The sequence below is a fragment of the Lemur catta genome, chromosome 5, assembly GCF_020740605.2.
Source record: "Lemur catta isolate mLemCat1 chromosome 5, mLemCat1.pri, whole genome shotgun sequence".
In the NCBI taxonomy this organism is placed as follows: domain Eukaryota; kingdom Metazoa; phylum Chordata; class Mammalia; order Primates; family Lemuridae; genus Lemur; species Lemur catta.
In genome coordinates, this window is record NC_059132.1 from 64586562 (window position 1) to 64610225 (window position 23664).

The following is a 23664-nucleotide window of genomic DNA, read 5'->3' on the forward strand; positions in this document are numbered from 1 at the left end:
ACCACTTTTTTATGGCTGAATCGTATTCCATGGTATACATATAACACATTTTATTAATCCACTAACTTAGTGATGGGCACTTGGGTTGTTTCCACATCTTTGCAACCGTGAATTGTACTGCTATAAACATTTGAGTGAAGTGTCTTTTTTATAAAATGTCTTTTTCTCCTTTGGGTAAATACTCAGTAGTGGGATGGCTGGATCATAAAATGTAACTCTTACCAGAAAAAAAAAGACCCACTCTTTGAATATCCTTTGAACTTAACCAATTTTTTAAAAAAGGCTACAGTTAGAGTTGTTCAATATTCAGTATTACTCAAAAACTGCCCCTCCATACCAATATTTTCCAGATAAGATTTGATCCCTTTAAGGGACATCAGTAGACATGAACCAAAGGACGGGAATAAGGAAGCTACCTAGAAACCCCCCACTCCCACAGTCATCCACCAAAGAGATACCAGCACATGGTTTGTAGACAAGATACTTATTCCAAAGCAAAATAAATTTGATAAGAAAAGAATAAGCCACTTGAAAATCTTCCTTTCCAAAATAGCCCTACTTAAGGGCCTGAGGGTCGACAGACATAGTCCAATTCTGTAATAGTATGGATTCTAAAATGCCTAATAAGGTTTCAATGACTGAAGGCTTTCCCACACCCGTCATACTCATATGGTCTCTCTCCAGTGTGCCTTCTCTGATGTTTCATAAGGAGTGTCCACCTACTAAAGCTTTTACTACACTGATTGCATTGATAGGGTTTCTCATCAGTGTGGATACGGAGATGCTGGAAAAGCCCTGCATTCTGACTGAAGGTTTTACCACACTCATTACACTGATAGCGCTTCTCTCCAGTGTGTATCCTCTGATGCTGAACACGGAATGAGCTGAGGCGGAAAGCCTTCCCACATGCCTCATATTCATATGGTTTTTCTCCTGTATGGATTCTTCTGTGTCTAACGAGGCCATAGCTGGCACTGAAGGCTTTCCCACACTTCTTACATTGATAGGGCTTCTCTCCAGTGTGGCTCCGCTGATGTTCATTCAGGCCTGACCTCTGGCTGAAGGCCTTCCCACATTTTTCACATTTATATGGCTTCTCCCCAGTGTGGATTCTCTGGTACTGAATGAGGACTGAACTCTGAGTGAAGCTTTTCACACAGTCACTGCACCTGTGACATCTCTCTTCAGTGGTGTGTCCCCACTGCTTTTCTGCCCTGCTTTCAAGTTTACAAGTTTCTTCGTACTTAGAATCCAGAGGAGCATCTCTTTGGAGTCTGCTATCCTCTTCCTTTACTTCTTGCTTCAATGCCAACTCCAGGTTTTCAGGTATAGTTTCACCACCTGGAATAATAAGTGGATCAAACAATGTCATCTCTCTCCTTTATGAAAGAATACTATCATAAGATGGGAATAGAAAGATCCATATCAGGCACGGTGCGGTGGCTCACGCCTGTAATCCTAGCATTCTGGGTGGCTGAGGCGGGAGGATCGTTTGAGCTCACGAGTTTGAGACCAGCCTGAGTAAGAGCGAGACCCCGTATCTACTAAAAAATAGAAAGAAATCAGCTGGACAACTAAAAATATACAGAAAAAATTAGCTGGGCATGGTGGCTCATGCCTGTAGTCCCAGCTACTTGGGAGGCTGAGGCAGAAGGATTGCTTGAGCCCAGGAGTTTGAGGTTGCTGTGAGCTAGGCTGACGCCATGGCACTCTAGCTCTAGCCAGGGTGACAGAGTGGGACTCTGCCTCAAAAAAAAAAAAAAAAAAAAAGGAAGAAAGATCCATATCAAACAGACAAATTCTAGGAATGAAAAACTGGTGGTGTAATGAAAGAGGAGTTAAACAGAGATATTTAGGCTAGAAAAGTAAGGGGTCATCAGCACTGCTGAAATGGCTGGAGGGGATCACTTAGAGAAAGCAAGGCTCCCAGGGAGAATGTATACAAGCAGGCACTATAGAATATTTACTACAAGGCAAGCACTGTTCTAACTGTTTAATATATTAAGATATTAGGGGAGGGGGGGAAGGGCAATATACATAACCTGAAATAAAAAAAATACTTATTAAATCCTCAAATGGCTCTGTGACCAAAGTGCTATGATTATCCCCATTTTACAGATGCATAAGCTGAAGGCACAAGGAGGTTACCTGACCTGCCTATTGTCACAGAATACTAAGTAGCAGTGCTTAAATTCCAACCTAGGCAATTTGGCCCCAGAGTCTATAGTATTAACTATTACCTATACAGAGCCACCAGAGATCTCCTGAATGGACCTATTAAAGTTCTTACCTTGTTCTTGAAATTGGTGGAAACCAAAAGGTTCATATTTGAACTGTGTCACCATGGACTGAAGCTGGATGACTGTTGATTCCTGTTTGGCCTTCAGATGTACCACATCCTCTGAGAGCATTTCAGAATGTCCATGTTTGTGACCTGGGGCCTGAAGACAGGTAGGTATATTTGAGTTAATAAGAGGAGGACTACAAGAGCTCAAGCTAATAATCAATGAAAAGAGATCACATGGAATCATATGAAACATTTTATAGAGAGCTGGCACAGTGGAAAGACGAGAGTTTAATTCCACACCGAAGAGTAGAAGGGGGAGAGTAAAGATAGCCCAAATGGTGTGGTGGTTTAAAAGAAGTCCACAAGTTCTTTGACATTCCTCCTTTGAAAAGGTGGAATCTAATTTCCCTCCCCTTGAATGTGGGCTGTACTTGATGGCTCACTTCCACTGAATACAAAATGTGGCAGAAGTGATGGTATATAACTTGAGTCATAAAAAGCATTGTGGCTTTTTTCTTTGTCTCTCTTTCTCTATCTCCTCTACTCTGGAAGAAGCCAGCTGACATGTCGTGATGACACTCAAGCAGCCCTGGGAAGAGACCAACATAGCAAAGAACTAAGGCCTCCTGTCAACAGTCAGTGAGTAACTGAGGCCCCCTACCAACAACCATACCAGTGAGCATCTTGGAAGTAGATCCACTGGCCTCAGTCATATCATCAGATGACTATAGTTTTGGCTGACATCTTCCCTCCTCTCACCTGGTTCCCTGGCTCACTAAGCTCTTGCTTCAGACCTTCAACCACAGCCACAGCCTCCTCCCCACTCTCTGGATGGTGCTCCCGCACCCAGGCCTGGAGCTCCTCAGGTACGATGGTCAGGAACTGCTCTAGCACCAGCAGCTCCAGGATTTGCTCTTTGGTATGTGTCTCTGGCTTCAGCCACTCATGACAAAGTTCCCGAAGCCGGCTCAGAGCTTCTTGGGGACCAGAAGTTTCTTGGTAACAAAACTGCCTAAAACGTTGTCGGGCGGCCTCCTGGCCAGAAAAGTTGTTCACTTGAAGGTGGATTTCCTGGTCCCATATAGGGTCTTTCTCCACCTTCACAGTCTTAAGTCCATCTTGTTCCTCTGTTGAAGCCATTCTGGGATTACTTAGAGGCTCACTCCAGCCTGGGGTGAAGGGATAACTGTGATTTAAGATTCCCTGATTTAATCTTCTTCAGGAGGATACACCTGGTGATAGAACATTATGTATTAATGGAAATAAACAATGAAGTAGTGTGGGGAAAAATGCAAAGTATGGAAACAATGAATGCTATGTTGATAAAAAGTATATATAAGGTATTTACTTACGTGTTTAGAAAATGGAAAAAGGCTATGGCAGAGTACATTAATAGCCTCAATCCTTCACCCTTTTCCATAGCCATGTACTTTGTAGTGCCCTCACATTGAGACTCTGGGCTCAAGCACATGACTTGATTTGGCCAATGAGATATTAGCAAATATGATACAAGCAGAGGCTTGAAAGGTACTTGTATGATTGAGCTTGCTTATTCTTGCCTTCTGAAATTGCCAGAAGGCTAGCCTTCAGATGATAACAGACATGCAAGATAGAGCCAAATCACTCCAGTGGAGCAGATTAAGACCATCCGAGATCAGCTAACAGCTAGCTAAACCACCAGACATGTGAGTAGGACTAGCCTGAGCTCTGCAGAGCTGTCTGGTCGACCCACAGCTGACTGCAGATGTACAAATAAGGCCTCCTCACCCCAGATCATCTGTGTTCCATAGACTCATGTGCTAAATGAATGCTTATTGCTATATGCTACCTACCAAAGTTTTATGGCTGTTTATTATACCACATTAGTATGGCAACAGATAACTGATATAGGGGGAGAACCTCAGGGGAGAAAAACTAGGTAATTGTGGAATAGGAAAGCAAGGGAAATCACAAGTTGGGCATCCCTAATCCAAAAATTTAAAAACTGAAATGCTTGAAAATTTGATACTTTTTGAGTGTTGACACATGTTCAAAAGAAATGCTCATTGGAGCATGGCAGATTTAGGATTTTCAGATTAGGGATGGTCAACCCATAAATATAAATATTCCAAAACCTAAAAAAATCCAAAATCCAAAATACTTCTGCATTTCAGATGAGGGATACTCAACCTGTAGTAGAGACTTAAAAGCCTGGTAGACCATCAGTATATGGTAGCTCTAGGTAGAGAACAGGACAAACAAAACTAGCTATAATATTGAATGATGAGTGCTATAATAGAGGCTCCAACTGAATATCCAGGGAGCAAAGAATAGGAAAAAAGAAATCTGACGAGGGATGGAGCATTGAAAGAATGTGGCTTAGGAGCAAGTACATTTGAATTATGCTAAAATAATGAACAGGAATTTATCAGGCAGAGAAAGCGTGATATAGGAGGGGATTCAACATCATAGATCAAGCAAACATGAGCAAAGGTATTTAAGGGCACAGACAGTGAGTGGCTCTAAGGACAGACATGGTTGACAGTGGTGGCTGAACTACAGAATATGGGGTGTGGGTAAAAATGTGAGACGAGATGAGGTTAGAAAGACGCATAATACTAGAATAGAAAATGGCCTTGAACTCTAGGCTAAGCTGTTTAGACTTCATTGTACAGAAAACTGAAGGGCATCAAGGATTTTATTTCATTGTCATAGCATTAGATCTGTATTTTAAAAAAATATTGAGTAAGGCTGGGCGCAGTGGCTCATGCCTGTAATTGTAGCACTTTGGGAGGTCAAGGCAGGAGGATCACTTGAACCCAGGAGTTCAAGACCAATCTGGGCAACACAGTGAGACCCTATTTCTACAAAAAATTTTTTAAAAACACTAAGACTCAGGAAGGAAATATTAAGAATATGTTGTAGGGCTGTGGCAGTTTAAGTTGAGAGGTTTAGTGGTGGTTACACTGATACAATGTTTACTCTAGTGGTAGAATTTAAGTTTTATATATGACTTTAGCCCTATGTTAATAGAATTATTAGGGTGTGAGAGTATTTGGAAGTTTTTCAATTATACTTTTTTTTGAGACAGAGTCTCACTTTGTTGCCCAGGCTAGAGTGCTGTGGCATCAGCCTAGCTCACAACAACCTCAAACTTCTGGGCTCAAGCAATCCTCCAGCCTCAGCCTCCTGAGTAGATGGGATTACAAGCATGTGCCACCATGCCCGGCTAATTTTTTCTATATATATTTTTAACTGTCCATATAATTTCTATTTTTAGTAGAGATGGGGTCTTGCTCTTGCTCAGGCTGGTCTCAAACTCCTGAGATCAAACAATCCGCCCGCCTCGGCTTCCCAGAGTGCTAGTATTACAGGTGTGAGCCACCGTGCCTGGCCTTCAATTATACTTTATTGAGGGAAAAGATATTTATTCCTTTCACTCAAATATTGTGTGCCTACCAGGTGCCTAGCATAGTGTGGGGATGCTTAGGTCAAACAGTGAGAGGAAATAGACATGGTCCCTGCCTATATGATATTTATACTGGGAAAGACAGACTTTAATACAATGTTTACATAAAATTATGTTACAGAGTTGAGAATATGAAGAGTGTGGCACTTATTCTTTATCACTGTTGAAGGCCTGTTGCATTTCCTTTTACTCCTTACTATAGTATCTGGGTATTGGGTTTGTTGAATCTTCACTGCAGGAAGACTGAAAGTCTGAAAATTTCTATTTATGAATTTGCATTGGATTCCATTATTATTTAAAATGTGATTTCCCATAGGCTTAGGATTACAGGCAAAAATTGTTCTGCAAATATGGGTTCTGCACCTTAATGCTATTGAGAAACCACGGAAATAGTGTTTTTTACTGGATCACTACAGGCAATCCCTCACATACCCAGAGCCACAGGTGGGACATCCCTCCACTGTGTTCTTTGCCCTACAGTTAGTGCTTAGGATCTACCTCCTGGTCTTGTGCCACCATGAACTCTGTCTTTATCTCTAATGTGTAGCACAGTACCTGGTCCATTGTCAGTATTCCAAAACAAACGTTTTCTGGATAAATTTCTACCTTTCATTTCCCTTGTTTTTCTTTTTTCTTTTCTCTTTCCTTTTCTTTGTTTCTTTCCTTTCTTTCTTTCTTGAGATGAGGGTCTCACTCTGTTGCCCAGGCTGAGGTGCAGTGGCATGACCATAGCTCATTGCAACCTCACTCTTGGGCTCAAGTGATCCTCCTGCCTCAGCCTCCAGAGTACTGGGACTACAGGTGTGTGCCGCCACCACCACCACACCCAGCTCCTCCCTTTCCATTTCATCAAGCCATGGCAAAGACAAGAAAGGGAAGACAGAAGGGAAAATATCTTCTTTGCTTGTGTCCTGCACACCATCCCTACTCCCAGGATCTATATGAATTACCTTATGTTCCCAGCCAGTCCTCCCTTGCCTTCCTATGTCCTCACCCAAACTGCTACAGATCCCAGACACTTTTTATAACAAAAAGCCTAAAAGATTTGCAAGTCTAGACTTGCCACAAAATTATGGATGAATCTTTCTTCAATGTTTTGTTTAGCTGGTGTATCCAATTACAAACAAGTTGGTATCATCTGATTTCCTAGCAGGGAGCAAGTACTTGATAGATATCTGATGAAACTGAATGGAATGAGTTCTTTGAAATCGTCTTTAGAGAAGTACTGCAGCATAGTAAATAATGTTTAAATCATGTGGCTTTTCTACAGTGGATATGACCATAGCACCCCCCTAATAGGTCCGTTATGATGATTATACGTAAGAGCTTAGTACAGGACCTAGCTCATAGCAATTTTTAAATAAATGTTAATTATCAAGTATTATTAGCAAAGTAGTAGTAATATTAATAAATTGGATATCTTTATTTAATAGAAGAAATAGAGCTAACAAAATAAATGAAACAGAATTCACAGGTCAATATTCAGTAGACGGTTGAAAATACTAGAAGAAATATTTAAGAAAGGCAAGGACTGTGACCAGTGGTTACCTGCCAGGTGTGTGCTCCCACCAGGGCAACCACTTGAAAATCCCAACAGCAGATCAAAAGCAACACTTTGAAGATTAGATTCAGATTTCCAGGGTAACACAGGACAGCCAGTTTGTGCTTAATTACCAATTGACTCCACAAACATTCAGCATTGGGAAATGATGTAAACAGAGATAAAGAGAAAGACATGACCAGCTACAAATACAAGATAAAAATCTTAGTGGACCAGAAATAGAAACACAGAGTAGTTAGTGAAAGTTAAATTGTGGGCTAACAGGTCTAGAAGCAGTCAGGGACAGCCTAGAATTCACCTCCTGGGAGATCAAAGAGACTCAAGGTGGTGTGTCTCAGATTGCAGGGAATCAAGCTCATTTTTCCATGCCAGGGGCTGTGTTGGGGTAGCTTAGAAATGTTAGGGTGGCCTAGGGATATTGCTGGTGTTGAAATGTCTGCAGATGTGACAGTCTGCAGGAGTGTGGCTGTTTTCCAAATAAATGGTAAGGACATGCCAAGGGCAGGAGGAACTGAAAACAGTTTCTCTCCTGGGGTGGAAAACTGCTCCAAGACTGCAATCAGGAATGTTCAACCTGCTAGAAAACTGGCCTGGCCACAATCCCAAGATTTATGTTCTTATTTTGTTTTAGGCCAAAAATAGCTTTGCTGAGGTTAATGAGCACCTGGATAGCTTAATCTTTATTAGTGATCTTTAAAGCTCACCTGAATGACGTGTACCTGGTTAGTGTAATCCTTTCGGAAATCTTTAGAACTTACTTGCCTGTGAAATAACTATAGAACATTGTTTATGTGTATGATTTAGGATAATCTTTTGTTCTTAGGAAGAATAAATACAAGTGAGGAATTACCCTCGGGGCTCTTGGTCTGGAAAGCCTTAAGTCCTCTGACTCCACTTTCTCCTCTATTGTCTAGTTTCTTATTCCTGCGCCACACCCTGTTTTCGGCCCTGTCGGCTGGAGAATCTCCTGATAGGGCTGCAGTGGACTGCCGCACTCATAAAAGTGAGATAGAACAATAAAAAGCTGTAAACTGCTGACTCAGGTTATGGCTTTATCAGAAACTAAGGCCCAGGAAGCAAGGGACAGGATCAGCCTCATTACGAGTAACTGACTCATTTATTCACTTACTTTAGTCAATAAATATTCAATGAGCACCTATAACATATTGGGAACTTCGTTAGGTACTAGGGCTACAATGTTGTAAAAGATAGGACCAGTCTCTGTTTTGCTAGAGCTTATATTTTAATGGGGAAGACAAACCGAAAAATAACAGCAACAACAAAAATAAACAAGGAAGCAAATAAAATGATTATGACTTGTGATGGGTACTATGATAAAAATAAACCAGGCACTGAGTTATCAAATCAATGGAGAACCTATTTAGATGTGGTGGGTGGGAGGTGAGGTAATATTTAAGCTGAGCCCTTGAGAGCAAATGGAGTGAGCCACATAGATTATGGGTTGGGGGTGGCAGGGAGAGCACTTGGCACTATTCAAAGGCTCTGAGAGAGGGCATGCTGTGGTGAAAGAAATGAAAGGAGGCTAAAGTGTCTACAACCATATGAGAGAAAAGGAGAGTAGCGATATATTAGGCTGGAAAGACAAGCTGCAGCAGATAGTGCAGGGCACAGGAGTTCGGATTTCATAAGTGCAATGGGAACCATCGAAGGATATAAAGAAATGAAGCGACAATAATGGATTTATGTATTAAGAAGCTCTTCTACTGGATGGAGAATGAGCTGAGGGAATGAGAAAAGCAAGAGTGGAAGCAAAAAAAGGCAAAAGTTGAAAGAAGGGGGGGTGAAGGCTATTGCATTGGACCTGGGAAAGACTTTGACTTAGGTAAGATGTTACTGTGTTCTTCAAACTAATTTAACTTTGAAAAATACATACAAATGAAAGGAGAAACAGCTCAACCTTTGTAAAAGTGGTTCAGACATGTACGGAGCTCTGCTAAGAGCTGGGAATACACAGGAGTTTATAGCTCATGGGGGTACAATTAGAGTACAATGAAAAAAAAAAGCCATAATTTTCGTGGTGTGTACAAGGTATACTCCTAGAGGAAGTAGGAGAGCTCATCGTAAATTCAATATTCAGTTTCTAATGCATTCTATTGCATTACCTGTAATCCACAAAGGAATCCATTTCATAAATATTTACTTAATGCTTATTATGTATCAGGCATTAAAGAGTGAAACAATTGCAGAGTTTGATGTGTCCCTATTTTCCTTCACTCATCTAAAAACATGGCAGAAAGAACATAAAAGACCATTTTCTCCCTAGCTTAGCATATTTAGCAACAAAAACAAAGAGATAATGTAAATCGTAAACCACCTGTATTGTAAAATAAATCCAAAGGATAACTGATTACAAGGACAAGGAAATAGAGGAACAACTTAAATCCCACGAGGAAACAGTCAAATCCCGAAGCGGGGATTCTCTACAGGAGGACTGGAGGAGTCTCCCCAGACTCTACAGGTAGGACTGGAGGAGTCTGCCTCTTCAACAAGGCTAAGGGATGGGGGGGAAGAGAAGGGTAGGATTGTTATAGATTAAAAGAGTCTTAATAGTTTTAATAGTCTTATTAGTCTCAATAGTTATACTAGTTAGTCATGACTCTTATAATTTATTTTACAGTCTTTAAAGAAAAAATGCATGCAAAAGATACTGCCTAATGTTAACAGCTGTTAAATAAAAGTGATGGGTACATAAAGAGCACAGCCTTTGGCTGGTAGCTGTAAGGCTGGCGGTGCGCACCCCTCCCTTCCACAATGAAAAAAAGCAGCAGCCCCTCCTATTCCTCAATACCCGCCCTAAAACCGCAACAAAGAAATTCCTCACTATTGGCGCCGAAATCTTCCCGCCAAAAAACACCCCCACCCCCCCCCCACCTCTAAAACTTGCATAAGCCCACTCAGACTTCTGGGCGGGGCGACTTCTCCGGTCCTACTCGTGGGACCCGTGAACCTCGCCCGGGTCTCTGTCTCTCTCTCTCCCTCTCTCCCCCTCCCCCTCCCTCTTGGGACTCGTTACCCCCACTTGGGAGCGCCCCAATAAAACCTCTTTGCTAATCCCTTTCAACTCTGCTCGTCTTTCTTTCTCTGGCGCCGGCCAATCCAAAAAACCTTACAGTAGCGGATCCGCAGTCGGACGCTCCCGCCACCTCCAGACCTCAGTCCGGCCGCAAAGCTCCGCTCTTCTAGGGGTCGCTCCCACAGGGCCCCGCCTGGGGCAGGGCCTGGACCTGCTCCTATTGCGCTGGGGCTTCAGGCCCGGGAAGGGTCCCGGGGAGGGCGCGAGGGCAGTCGGGAGCACGCCTGCGCAGACGCCCCCACCCGCCGCGTACTGGACGCCGAACCTTAAATCTCCCGGGAGCCCGGTGGGTCCCGATGAGGAGCTGAGACTCACCTTCGGGGAACCGGGAAACTCCAACAACCGATCAACCACAAAGGCCGGAAGTGCGTCAGCCGTTCTGAGCCCGGCTCCGGAGCCGAGCAGAGCTTTAGCCTTTCTAGGAATTGGGAGGTTGTTGCGTCTCGGTGATCACCTTATTGCAAAACCCAGGCCCGGAAATCCCAGCCCCACTGGGTGCAAGGCAGAGAAATCTCAGCCTCTGGAAGTCGGATGGTCATAGACATGCAAAATGTTAGGGCGCGAGGGTCTTCATAGCTTCTCTGTTTCTAATACTTGTGCATTGTTCCCCAAGTCGGTTCTCTTCCTCTGGTTTCTTTGATACCACAACGGAGAGTTAGTAATGGTGGGGACGAGAATACAAAGTTGTTTTTGTGTGGTTTTGTTAGTTTTTTACTGTCATCTCTTTCTTCTAGAATCTCAAAGTCTAGGAGAAAGTCATGTAAACAAGTAACTACATAAAATGACTTTCATATGGAATGAAGTAAAATAAAATAAATGTTTGTAAATAGATTAGAATAGTCCCTGGAGCACAGTAAATGCTGTGTAAGTGCGTATTGTGAACTAAAATAAAATCTTAAGGCTCCCCCTGCCCCGCCCGCCATCGGGTGACTGAATGGACCCCCTCCTGGCCAAGGAGATACCCTAAAACTGAATTGCCTGCCAGGAGGTCAGACAGGCCTCATCATGCTCCCCACCCTTCTTGTAACTATCCTTTGTAACTCACTAACAGGCCTAAGGCTAACAAGACAAGCAAACCTGCAGGTCATCAATTTACACAGCAAATATGTCTGGGGTGGCTTATCTCTGATTAACAGACCTTATCTTAAAACATTCTAAGCCTTTAGACAAAGCTTCAGGTCTTTAACCCATTACTAGTTAAAGAATCTTTAAACCCACCTATAACCTGTAAGGCCCTGCTTGGAGATGGCCCACCAGGTATGCTTTCCATGTATTGATTTTTGACTTTACCTGTAATTCCTGTCTCCCTAAAATGTATAAAACCAAACTGTAACCCAGTCACAGGAGTCCACTTGCTCAAGGCTTCTTGGGCGTGGCTCTGGGTCATGGTCCTCAAATTCGGCTTGGAATAAACCTCTTTAAATTATTTTACAGAGTTTGGCTTCTTTTCTGTCAATAGTATGTAGGAAATAAGTGTAAATACTAGGTCCAATTAGAGGCACGGAAGAGAAAGGATCACTAGTGGAACAGAACAAGAAGCAGTAGGAATTTACCAATGTACACAGGAAAAGGAGTAAAGGAAGGTAATTTCTGGGAGAGGGAATAGAATATACAAAAGCAGGACTGGGGTGAAATACTTTGGTGCATCCGAAAAACTGGGCAGAGGGAATGACTGATGAGTGGAGTATGTGGCAGGAGGCACAGCTCTTACTTTTTCTGGGTCTCTAATCAAGGAATTTGAGCAGTATGATCAAATTTGCATCTAGAAATTTTATCTTGGCAGCCTTGTGGGGATAGACTGTAAGGAAATGAGATTACAGGAAGGAGGAACAGCGAGACTACTGTGAGAATCCAGAGTAGGGATAGTGAGGGCCTGAATCAAGGCAGTAGCCATAGAAATGGAGGAGACAGGTAATATATGTTAAGAAGTTGAATTGCTTTTTAAAAGTTCACTGATCAAGCATGGTGGCTCACACCCATAATCCTAGCACTCTGGGAGGCCAGTGTGAGAGAATCGCTTGAGGTCAGGAGTTTGAGACCAGCCTGACCAAGAGTGAGACCCTGTTGTTAGGCTTGCTCCTGATGGGAACCCGAAAATATGTATAAGACAGAATGTGCTGAGCAAGAGCGAGACTCTGTCTCTACTATAAAAATAGAAAGAAAGTAGCTGGACAACTAAAAATATATATAAAAAAAAAATTAGCCGGGCATGGTGGCGCAGGGAGGCTGAGGCAGTAGGATTGCTTGAGCCCAAGAGTTTGAGGTTACTGTGAGCTAGGCTGACGCCACAGCACTCTGGCCAGGGCAAAAGAGCGAGACTCTGTCTCAAAAAAAAAAAAATCTTAGATACATTTAGTCATAAATTAGAGTTGCTTGCAGGTTCAGATTTATTGGATAGTGTGACAGATGGATTAAATTCATTCCAGCAAATAACTGTTTTTGGCGGTTCAGCCATAGCTTTGCTAAGCATTGTATTGTTAGAACCGGTTCCCCATTCGGCCCCAGGAACAGAATGGCAGAGTCCAAGGCTGCAAAAGGCAAAGGAGTTTATTGGCTGGCTCGAGTCAGGGTCCAAGTCCCAGAGCACCAACGCAGTGGTCTCTTTACGAACTAGGACCCCGCTCAATGGGACATATGCCCTTTTATACTCTTTGCTACAGCTTGTTACAAAAGATTGTCCAATATTGATTGCCCAAACCCCCCCCCCACACACACACACACCCTGCACAAGCCGGAATGTTGTCCTGGCTGTTAGGCAGTTTACGTGCTGATCATGCCTCGGCCCTTTTATCAGTAAGTTACTTGCAGTCACCCCCCCCCAGGGCCTGGGCCTTGTTTACCAAGCATTTGAGCAAGCAAGCACCATTCACAGAAGCGGAATTTGACCGTTAGCTATAAGCACATTATTTTACTTTTCAACACACTTAGTTCAATGAAATAGCATAACACACTTGAAATAGCACAACACATTTGTAGGGGCTACAAATTATTTCTGCTCTTCAGTATTAATTGTATGTTTATGCTTTTCTTTAGTCTGGAGACAAGCTCGCTGAAAGCAAAGAACAAGAGACTAACGTGTAGCGACCATGGTGGTTCTCCTTCATCAATTATTTGCTAAACAAAAAGGGGGAAATGTTGGGGTAGTTTAGAAATGTTAGGGTGACCTAGGGATATTGCTGTCATAAGAACCTCTGTGGATGTGACAGTCTGCATAGGTGTGGCTGTTTTCCAAAGGGTAAGAACATTCCAAGGGCAGGAGGAACTGAAAACAGTTTCTCTCCTGGGGCAGAAAACTGCTCCAGGACCGCATTCAGGAATGCCCAACCTGCTGGAAAACTAGCCTGGCTGCAATCCCAAATTTATGTTCTCGTTTAGCTTTAGGCTAGAAATAGCTTTGCTGAGATTATTGTGCACCTGAATATCTTAATCTTTATAAATAATCTTTAAAGTTTGCCTATGGGATATCTTTAGGACATGTAATCTTTATGGAAATCTGTAGAATATTGTTTGCCTGTGAGATGTTTTTAGATGTTTGTATGATTTATGATGATCTTTTGTTCTTGGGATGAATAAATATGAGTGAGGAATTACTCTCTGGACTGTTGGTCTGGAAAGCTTTGAGTCCCCTGACCCCACTTTTTCTCTTCTACTGTCTGTTTTCTTATTCCTGTCTTCGACCCTGTACGCTGGGGAACTCCTGGCAAGTGGCGCCCCAATGTGGAACTTGAAGACAGAAGGCTTCACTGGAGTGAAGGGACTTTCCACATTACGTTGTCAGGACCCAGGGAATCTAAGCCATTCCCACAGAAGGCGGGTAAGCGTAACCTCGGGTCCAAAATGTCATCCTCTCTCCCCACTGAGTCCTGCAACAGATTTCTAACTGGTCTCCCTGCTTTCGTCCTTGCCACCCTATAGGACATGTTCAACACAGCAGCTAGAATAATCATTTGAGTCAGAATGTTACTCTCCTCCTTAAAACCCTGCAAAGTCTCCCCATTTCATGTAGAAGCTACAATCCTTGCAATGGCCCACTGGGGCTTATCTGAAATGACCCCTGTTGCCTCCCTAACCTTATCTTTTGTACCCTCCCTCTTGCTCACTCCACCTCAGCCACCTGGCTTCCTTGCTGTTTCCTCTACCAGGAAGACTCTTCCTCAGATGTGCAAAGGGCTAACTATCTCCTTCAGATGTTGGCCAAAATGTCATCAGACTTACACTGTCTTTCCTGTTTTATACTGACGTTAGCCCCCTCCCATGCCAGGGCTTCTGGTCTCTCTTTTTTTTTCTTCTTCTTCTAATCACAGTGCTCATCAACTTCCATTCTAGTTTATGCATGTATTCTACTTAATGTTCATTCATTCATTCATTTATTTATTTTGTAAGCCTCCCCTGAAACATTAGCTCTACAAAGGCAGTAATCTTTGCATTTTTTGTTGCTGTTGTGTCCTAAACACCTAAAACTATATCTGGCCTAGACTAGTTGCTCATTTAACATTCTTGTTTATGTATAAGAGCTCCTACACAGTAAATACTTTGAAGCTGCTGGGCCAATGTGTGTATCATTTTCAACTTTACTATGTATTTCAAAATTGCTTTCTGAGTGTACCAATTTATCCTATGAGCAACTGTGTATGAGAGTTTCAAAATTGTCACCTTAACAGCAAGTGTTATTGGTAATGTGTGGATATGAAATGGTTTAAAATTTTTCTTTATTTACTTGTGTTTATTGGTCATTAAGATTCCTCCTCTGGGAATCGTTTATTTGCCATTTTTTTTCTGTTTGGTTGCTGGCTTTTTAAAATTTATAGATGTTCATTATGTGACAGCAAGTGTTACAGCGGGTGGTCCAGGGGACAAACTGAGCAGCACACGGAGAGTCGGAGAATCAAGGTTTATTTGCTGGTGGGCTCAGAGGGGTCTCGCCACCAAATTCTGAGCCCCGTCTACCCGATTTTTTTTCCCACTTTTATTAAGTTGGGGTGGTCTGAGGGGTGGGGTCTCAGGGAGCTAAGGTAATAGGTTAGTATTATGCTGATGCGGGTCTTCCACGAGGGGTGGGGATCTCAGGTGGCTGATGCGCCAAGTAATAGACGGGGGTTTTCCTTATCAACTGTACATTCAGTGCACTGATCCTTTGCAACATGTGTTGCAAATATCTTCTCCCAGTCTTTTGATTATCTTTTTTTTTTTTTTTTTTTTGAGACAGAGTCTCACTTTGTTGCCCGGGCTAGAGTGAGTGCCGTGGCATCAGCCTAGCTCACAGCAACCTCAGACTCCTGGGCTTAAGCGATCCTACTGCCTCAGCCTCCCGAGTAGCTGGGACTACAGGCATGAGCCACCATGCCCGGCTAATTTTTTTTGTATATATATTTTTAGTTGGCCAGATAATTTCTTTCTATTTTTAGTAGAGACGGGGTCTCACTCTTGCTCAGGCTGGTCTCGAACTCCTGACCTCAAGCGATCCACCCGCCTCGGCCTCCCAGAGCTAGGATTACAGGCGTGAGCCACCGCGCCCGGCCTTTTGATTATCTTTTCCACTAGTTTCTGGTGTCTTTTTATGTAGTTTTAATTTCCAGTGAGGTCAAATTTATTTATTTTTTCTTCCTAGTGTTTATGTTTGCACAGTTTAAAAAAATTTTGCTTTACTTGAGTTTATGAAGAAATGCTTCCAAATTTTCTTTTAAAAGCATGAAAGTTTGTGTTTTGATTTTTAAGTTTTTAACCTTACTGGAATTGATTGTTGTGCAACATGTAAGTAGAAACCCAATTTTATTTTATTTTTCCATTTAGATATCCAAATATCACAGTACTATTTGTGAAGTAGCTCTTTCTTTCCCCGCTGATTTGTAATGTAACTTCTGTCATATATCAAGCATCCACACATACATGTTTGTTTCTAAGTCCTCAATTCTGCTTCATTGGTCTATTTGTCTGGAGTTGTGCCAATACTACACTGTCTTAACTACTATACATTTATAATAAATCTTTCTATCAGGAAGGGCAAGTTTCTGAACTTCCTTCATTGCTCAAAAACTTCCTTGGATCTTCTTTACGTTTTCATTATTCCATATAAGTTAGTATCAACTAGTCAAATTCCACAGAGCACACTATTGGGATTTTGATTGGTTTTGCATTGAATTTGTGTATTAATTTAGGGAAAAAATGACATCTTTATGATACTGAGTTCTTATATACAGAGACATGGTATATATCTCCGTTATTTATTGCTAATAAATAAAGCTTTATAATGTTCCCATTAAGGCATCTTTTGTATTTATTTGCTCCTGGGATTGCTGTATTTTAAAAATTACATTTTCTAACTTGTGCTGGTGATGGGAAATGCAATGGTGAATATGAATTTTTTAAAATTCAGCAACCTTACTAAACTCTCTTATTAGTCATCATAATTTGAGTGTTAGATTATCTTGGCTTTTCTATGTAAACTACTCAGCATGCTCCATAAACCAATTATGTACTTATAATTAATGTTTTAATTAGGTGGTGCAATCAGCTCTAAAATTAAAAATGTTTAAAATGCCTACTGTAACACTCTTCCTCTCATCCTTGTACCCCCTTTTCACCCAGTTTGCAACCGTTCTTCTCTCACAGGTATTAATTTTCTTACGTATTTTTCCAGGGTTTCTTTGTGACTACATAAGCTCATACAATTTCAATTCTTTTGACTCCCTTCTATTAGCAAATGTAGCAAACTATAGACAGAGTTCTGTACCTTGCTTTTTCTCCCTCTGTTATAGTTGGAAAAATCATTTTTTAAAAGTCTCTCAGTCTCTCTTTTAAGGAGCCCTTATACTGCGAGATTAAAGGGTCTTTAATAGCAAGACGGGAGGGAAGGACTCGGTGGGTAGCGAGCAAACGACAGACTGTCTGTCAGGGAGGCGACTAGAGAGGCCCGGAAGTGGCTTCTGTGCCCCGCCCTGCGGGTGGTTTGCTAGTTTCGGAAACTTTGTGAGTGTGGGGTGAGTGGGAGACGCCCATCGGGCGCCCACTTCCAGGTGTGGGTTGAGGTCTCCTTCCGTGGCTTACCTTCGGCCGGTCCTGCTGTCCTTTTGTCCCCGGGTAGGGGTGTGTTTCAGGTGTGAGGGGGGCGGGGAAGAGAAACCCCTCAGCAGTCCCTGCAGCCTCGTCTCCTGGGGAGGGAGACCCCTGGGAGAGGCGCTGGGAGACGGAAGGGCGCTCTGTGGCCGAACGCAATGGTAGGGTGCCCGCGTAGGGCCCACTACGGGTGTCCGTGTTCTAGGGCCGTTTTCAGGTGTCTGGGTCAGTCCCTTAGGTCGTTTGGAGACGGGATTCATGGGTCACTTAGACAAGCCTTGAAAATGGGAGCCGTTACATTTTTGTTTTGCCTGGAGACAAGGTCAGTTCCAAGGTCTTTAAATTACTCTGTGGCATTGGTTAAGAGCCAGAACTTTGGAGTCAGATTGCCTTGTTCGAATCCTGCCTCTGTCACTTATTGGCTGTGTGACTTTTGGCCAGTCCCTTAACCTCTCTGTGTCTCATTTTACTGCTTTGTAAAATGGGGATAATGATATCACCTAACTTGCTGGGTTGCTGTGAGGATTAAATGAGTTAATATGTGTAAGGTGCTTAATTAAAATAGTACTAGCTGCAGAGTAAACATGACTTAAATACTTGCTATTATTATTTTTACTCTTATTTCTAACTATGGTGGCAAATTATCTTTAGTGACTAGTCATGGTGACTGACTTTTGTTACTGTTCCTTTGAATTTTAGTGCCATTCATCAGGTTTTTTTTGTAATGGATGATTTCTATATTTTAGGAAGGAAAAATATGATTCTGAATAAGAGCCTATGCCAAAGCAAAGACCCCCACTGGTTTGTGTTGTGATGTTCAAACTCCCAAAGACTTTAAAATTCAGGGATACTTTTTCTTTGGCTGGAGATTAGAAGGAATGAGAGGGGTTTTTAACAGAGAAGAAAGCCTAGGATCCCTGGTGTTAGTAGAAATCTCGGGTCTTGCTTAGTGCTGGAGATCTGCCAGTTTTTGAACGTCCAGGAGAGTCCTAGCTTGAGTTGCACATGTATATACTCGTATATTGTGTATGTGTGTACATATATAAATATAAATATTAGAAACCGAGTTCATACTAATACCCTTCATTCCAAGCCAATATTACAGGGTTCATTCTAGCTTTCTCTTTTCCATAGTTGTAACTTTTTTCTGATGAGAAAACTTGCTTTTATTATCTTCAATATATCTATTTACACATTTGATATATTTGTTTACTAATTTGTTTACTGTTTGCAGCCAATTTCCCAGTCCCATGCCTTCTTACTCTGTTCAATTGGGCCCAAATAGGACAGGTGATGAAGCCTGAATGGGGTCCGTGGAATAGATGTTAGTAATGCATCAGTTTAGTTTTCCTGCTATAGCCTCCTTCACTGCACCCTGTGGACACCCTCTTCACTCCACTTAGGCTCCAAATCCACTCTGGGTTGGGCTGTGGTCCTCTCTTTCACCTCCCTTGACCATAACTAAATGGTTTTAGATTGCATTATTCAGGAAGGAAGGAAGGAATGTAGAACTTCATTAAATTTTTAAAAATTTGAGGGGGGAAATGTCAAACATGTATAAATGTAGAGAGAATATTATAATGAACCCCAATATGCCCATCACTCAGTTTCAACCAGTATCTTTTTAATTTTTTTTATTTCAGCATATTATGGGGGTACAAATGTTTAGGTTATGTATATTGCTCTTGCCACTCCCCCCAGTCAGAGCTTCAAGCGTGTCCATCACCCAGACGGTGCTCATCACACTCACTGTGTATATACCCATCCCCTCCTCCCCACTCCCATCTGCCCGACACCCAATGAATGTTATTCCTATATGTGCACTTAGGTGTTGATCAGTTAAAACCAATTTGATGGTGAGTACATGTGGTGTTTATTTTTCCATTCTTGGGATACTTCACTTAGTAGAATGGGTTCCAGCTCTATCCAGGAAAATACAAGAGATGCCATATTACCATTGTTTCTTATAGCTGAATAGTACTCCATGGTATACCTATGCCACATTTTATTAATCCACTCATGTTGGGCACTTGGGTTGTTTCCACATCTTTGTGATTGTGAATTGTGCTGCTATAAATATTCGAGTGCAGATGTCTTTTTTATAGAATGTCTTTTGTTCTTTTGGGTAGATAACCATTATTTTTTGAACATTTTCTTCCATTCTTCTTTTCCCTCCCTCTCTCTTTCCTTCCCTTTTCCTCCTCTCTCCCCTCTTCTCTCCTCCTTCGTTTCCTCTCTCCTTCCTTTTCTGCCTCCCTTCCTTCTCTCTCTTTCTTTTCTTTCCTCATTCCCTCCTTCTCTTTCTCTTTTTCTTTCTTTCTTTCTCTCTCTTTCTTTCATTTTACAGCAAATTGGAGACCAAGACATCATATTAGTTCACCCAAAGTACCAGTACTTCAGTGCTAATTTCTTACAAATAGGGACTTTTATCACAACATAACCATAGTACCGTTATTACACTCAACAATATTGACAGTAGTTCCTTAACTTCTGTATTGAAGTTCTCCTAATTTTCTCAAATATGCCTTTTCACAGTTATTTTTTTCAATAGAGTCCAAATGTAGTTTACCATTTGCATTTGGTTGATAAGTCTATTCAGTCTCTTTTAATCTATGACAGTTGCCTTCCCTCCCCTTCCTTTTTGTAAAAATGCTATTTATTTGTTGAGGAACTTGGGTCTTCCATCTTATGAAATGTCTCACATTCTGGATTTGGCCAAATGCTTCTTTTCAGTATCTTTAACTTATTAGTTTCTCAAACTCAATTGCAGATTGGAATCACCAAGAAAGTGTTAAAAGTTATTGATGCCTGAGTCCCACCCCAAAGAGACTGATTTAATTGACTTTGGCTGCAGCCAAGATATTGGGATGTTTTAAAAAGCTCCCCAGTGATTCTAATGTATAGCAAAGTTTGAAAACCTTTAATGTAATTTTCTCCTGTATTTCACCTGCACACTGGTATTTGGATCTAAAGACTTGATTAGATTTAGGCACACTTATTTTGGTGATATTAGCTCATGTAGCAGTGCTCAAGATCTCTTGTGGCAGCTCATTAGAAGGAAGTATTTTCTGGTACTTTTCATTTGTAATAATTGATGGAGTTTCTCAGTTTCCTAAATTCTATCTGTTCCCTAGAATCCTTTGAACTGTAGAGAGTTGGGCAGAGGAATAAAAAATCAGAAAGGTTTGGAATTGTTTTTCCCTTTGTAACCTCTACCAACCTTACATTTTTTAGCCTCTCCATTCCACTGAGTAAAGAGGGACTTACTGATATCTCAGCCCAGTCAAATAACTTTGCAGTCACTTCTGGTTTAAAATCTAGTCCTATCTAGTTCAAAGAAATCTCAGGTCTCCCTTTCATCTTAGGAAGAGCCCAGGTTTCATGGCTTCTGGGAATACCTTCCAAGAAAAGAATAACCTGTGAGAAACTGAGGCACCCAGTAACTAATAAGTAACTCAGTCCAAGGTCACACAGCCAATAGTGGCAGAGGTGGGATTTGAATCCAGGCCGTCTAGTGCCCATTTTCTAACTGAGACATGTAGTAATATATCAGCCTCATTCTGGCATTGATTACCCATATTGCCAGCTCATCTGCAAGACACATTTGGCAGCCTCTGAATGCCCATTTGTAACTTATTTCTGCAGCCTTCTAGCTTCTGAGACTCCACAATGAGGAAGGGGCAGGGCATCCCTCCTTTACTCCTCATGGCACACCGTGTGTGCCTCCCCAGGCATATCTGCAGGGGACATAGACCCCCCAGCCCTTGCCTGCCCAACTGTCTGCTGTCCAGGGTCCAACTCTGGTTAACTTAGGAGTCCCTGTGATGCCTGCCTTTATTCCCTGAAGCAACCTTTGCCACTACCACTTACTTGCCAGGTGATTCCCTCCCCTCGCTCCTAAGTTCCCTGTAAGCTTATGGCACTGAGACTTATCAGCAGGCTTTGTAATTCAGAACTTCACATTTGTTGCTTTTTTTTTTTTTTTTTTTGAGACAGAGTCTCACTTTGTTGCCCAGGCTAGAGTGAGTGCTGTGAACCTCAAACTCCTGGGCTTAAGTGCCTCAAGCCTCCCGAGTAGCTGGGACTACAGGCATGCGCCACCATGCCCGGCTAATTTTTTTTTTTTTCCTATATATATTTTTAGTTGGCCAGATAATTTCTTTCTATTTTTTTTTTAGTAGAGATGGGGTCTCGCTCTTGTTCAGGCTGGTCTTGAACTCCTGACCTCGAGGAATCCACCCGCCTTGGCCTCCCAGAGTGCTAGGATTACAGGCATGAGCCACCGCGCCAGGCCACATTTGTTGTTCTTTAAAGCAGTGGTTTTAAGTCCTCAGAATAAAAATTTAGCAATGTCTGGAGATGTTTTTTGATTATCATGACTAGGGGTGGGCAGTGCTACTGGCATCTAGTGGGTAGAGGCCAGGGGTACTGCTAAACATCCTAATATTTACAGGACAACTTCCCCTGCTTCTCATAACATAGAATTAATCCCACCCAAATGTCAACAGTGCTGAAGTTGAGACACAAGGCTTTACAGAAATAACTACCTAATGCTTCTGCATTCATTCATCCTTTCATTTAAAAAAACAATAACAACGAACTTATTTTGTGTTTACTATGTGCTAGGACCTGGAGAATACAAAAATGTGTAAGCTAAGGACGGAGCTGTTTTCAAGAAACTCAGCCCAGCAGGATAGACAAAGTTTTAATAAAGAACACAGATGTACAAATACTGTTTTTTTCTAATATGGAGTTTATTGAGCTCTTTCATCATGCTCTTCCATAAGCTATCTTATTTATTTTGCAATGAAGAAAAGAAGTGGGAGGAGAGAGTTCATTCTGCCTAAAGGGGTTGAAGAAAGCTCTAGAGAGGAGGAGATGGTTAAGTTGGGCTCCAGAGCTTAAGTGCTTTTTACACTGCAGAGATGTGGAAGCATGAATATAAATACTGTATTAACAGTATACTAAACAGCTTGACAGGGCAGCTCTGACATCTTTTGCAAATTGAGGGAAACATTGTGCCCATGATAAAACAGATGGCTTTGTTGAGTGGACACAGAGGGGAGCTCACAAGTTTGTGAGCCCTACCTGAGCTCCCACTGGCCCCTTTGGCTGGGCACTTTGAGCAGTGCACAACCTGTATGACCATATGTGACAGTCCCACAGTCTAGGTAACAATTCATGGGAACAGAGGATCAACAGTGGGCATGAGTAGAAATAGGTGTTTTAGCCAGATGGAAGCGTTGGTGGTTTTAGGCAGGGGGATGACTTGACTAGGTATTTTAGAAAGAGCTCTCTGGAAGCATCCTGGAAGATAGGGTAGGAAGCAGGTAGGGTTGAAAGCACTTAATATGGTAGGGATAGTCATGAGGGCCAGGACCAGGGTGATAGCAGGGAGAGTAGAGAAAAGGGAACAGATCTGAGAGACATTCCAGAGGTAGAATAGATTGGATCAGGTGGTCCAGTGTGGTACCTGAGTGAGAGAGCAAGTCAAAGATAACTCTGAGGAAACCTGGTGGGTGCTGCTGCTGTTTCTAGAGGATGTCATACTGGGGAAGGAGTAGATTAGGAGGCAAGAAAATCAGCTTGGCTTGGGACATATTGGATTGGATTTGTTTTCAAGATTTCCATGTAGAACTGTGTAGGCGGCAGCTCAGGATAAGGATCAGGAGTCTTCAGCCTAGAAATAGGAATTAACATCTTGCAAGTGATTAAAGATAGTTCTGGGGAAGAATGTGAAGAGAGAAAAGGTAGAGAACAGAACACCAATACCTCTTCTTACTAAAAAGGAGAAAGACCAGTGAATTATACTATTAGCTGACATTTATATAGTACTTACTACACACCAGGCGCTGTTCTAAGAACTTTATATACACACTTCGTTAGTGCTCACAACATCCCTATCTGCTATCACTATCCCTATTACAGGTGAGGAAAGTGTGGCGCAGAGATGTATAATTTACCAAGATCACCCAGCTAGCAGGTAGTAATGTCAAGATTATGAGCCCAGGAAATCTGGCTTGAGAGTCTGTGCATTTAACCAGATCGTGATGGGGACTGGGAAGAAACAGGGAGGAGGAAAGCAACAGGAAAAAACAGAAAGGAGCGTGGGGTCCCTGAATCAGGGACAAGTGAGTTTCTGGAAGTGGACAGCAGTATCAGCCTGGTTGCCTGAGAAGAAGCCACAGAAAATGGTAACTGAAGGAAGCATCTCTGGTTGC

General features: G+C 42.2%; 1 protein-coding gene across 2 annotated transcripts; it reads right to left on the reverse strand.

Moving 5' to 3' along the window:
- Window positions 1-251: 251 nt before the first annotated feature.
- Window positions 252-10778, reverse strand: ZSCAN31 (zinc finger and SCAN domain containing 31). Of its 2 annotated transcripts, none has more exons than XM_045552041.1 (4): window positions 10706-10778; window positions 3047-3519; window positions 2291-2441; window positions 252-1341 (listed from the first exon to the last, which is right to left on the reverse strand). In XM_045552041.1, the coding sequence occupies exons 2-4, from the start codon at window positions 3425-3427 to the stop codon at window positions 632-634; spliced, it is 1242 nt and encodes a 413-aa protein (XP_045407997.1). In that variant the 5' UTR covers window positions 3428-3519; window positions 10706-10778; the 3' UTR covers window positions 252-631. The 2 variants fall into 2 exon arrangements, with proteins under 2 accessions (XP_045407997.1, XP_045407996.1); XM_045552040.1 differs by lacking the exon at window positions 10706-10778 and adding an exon at window positions 10428-10699.
- Between the last annotated feature and the right edge of the window lie 12886 nt (window positions 10779-23664).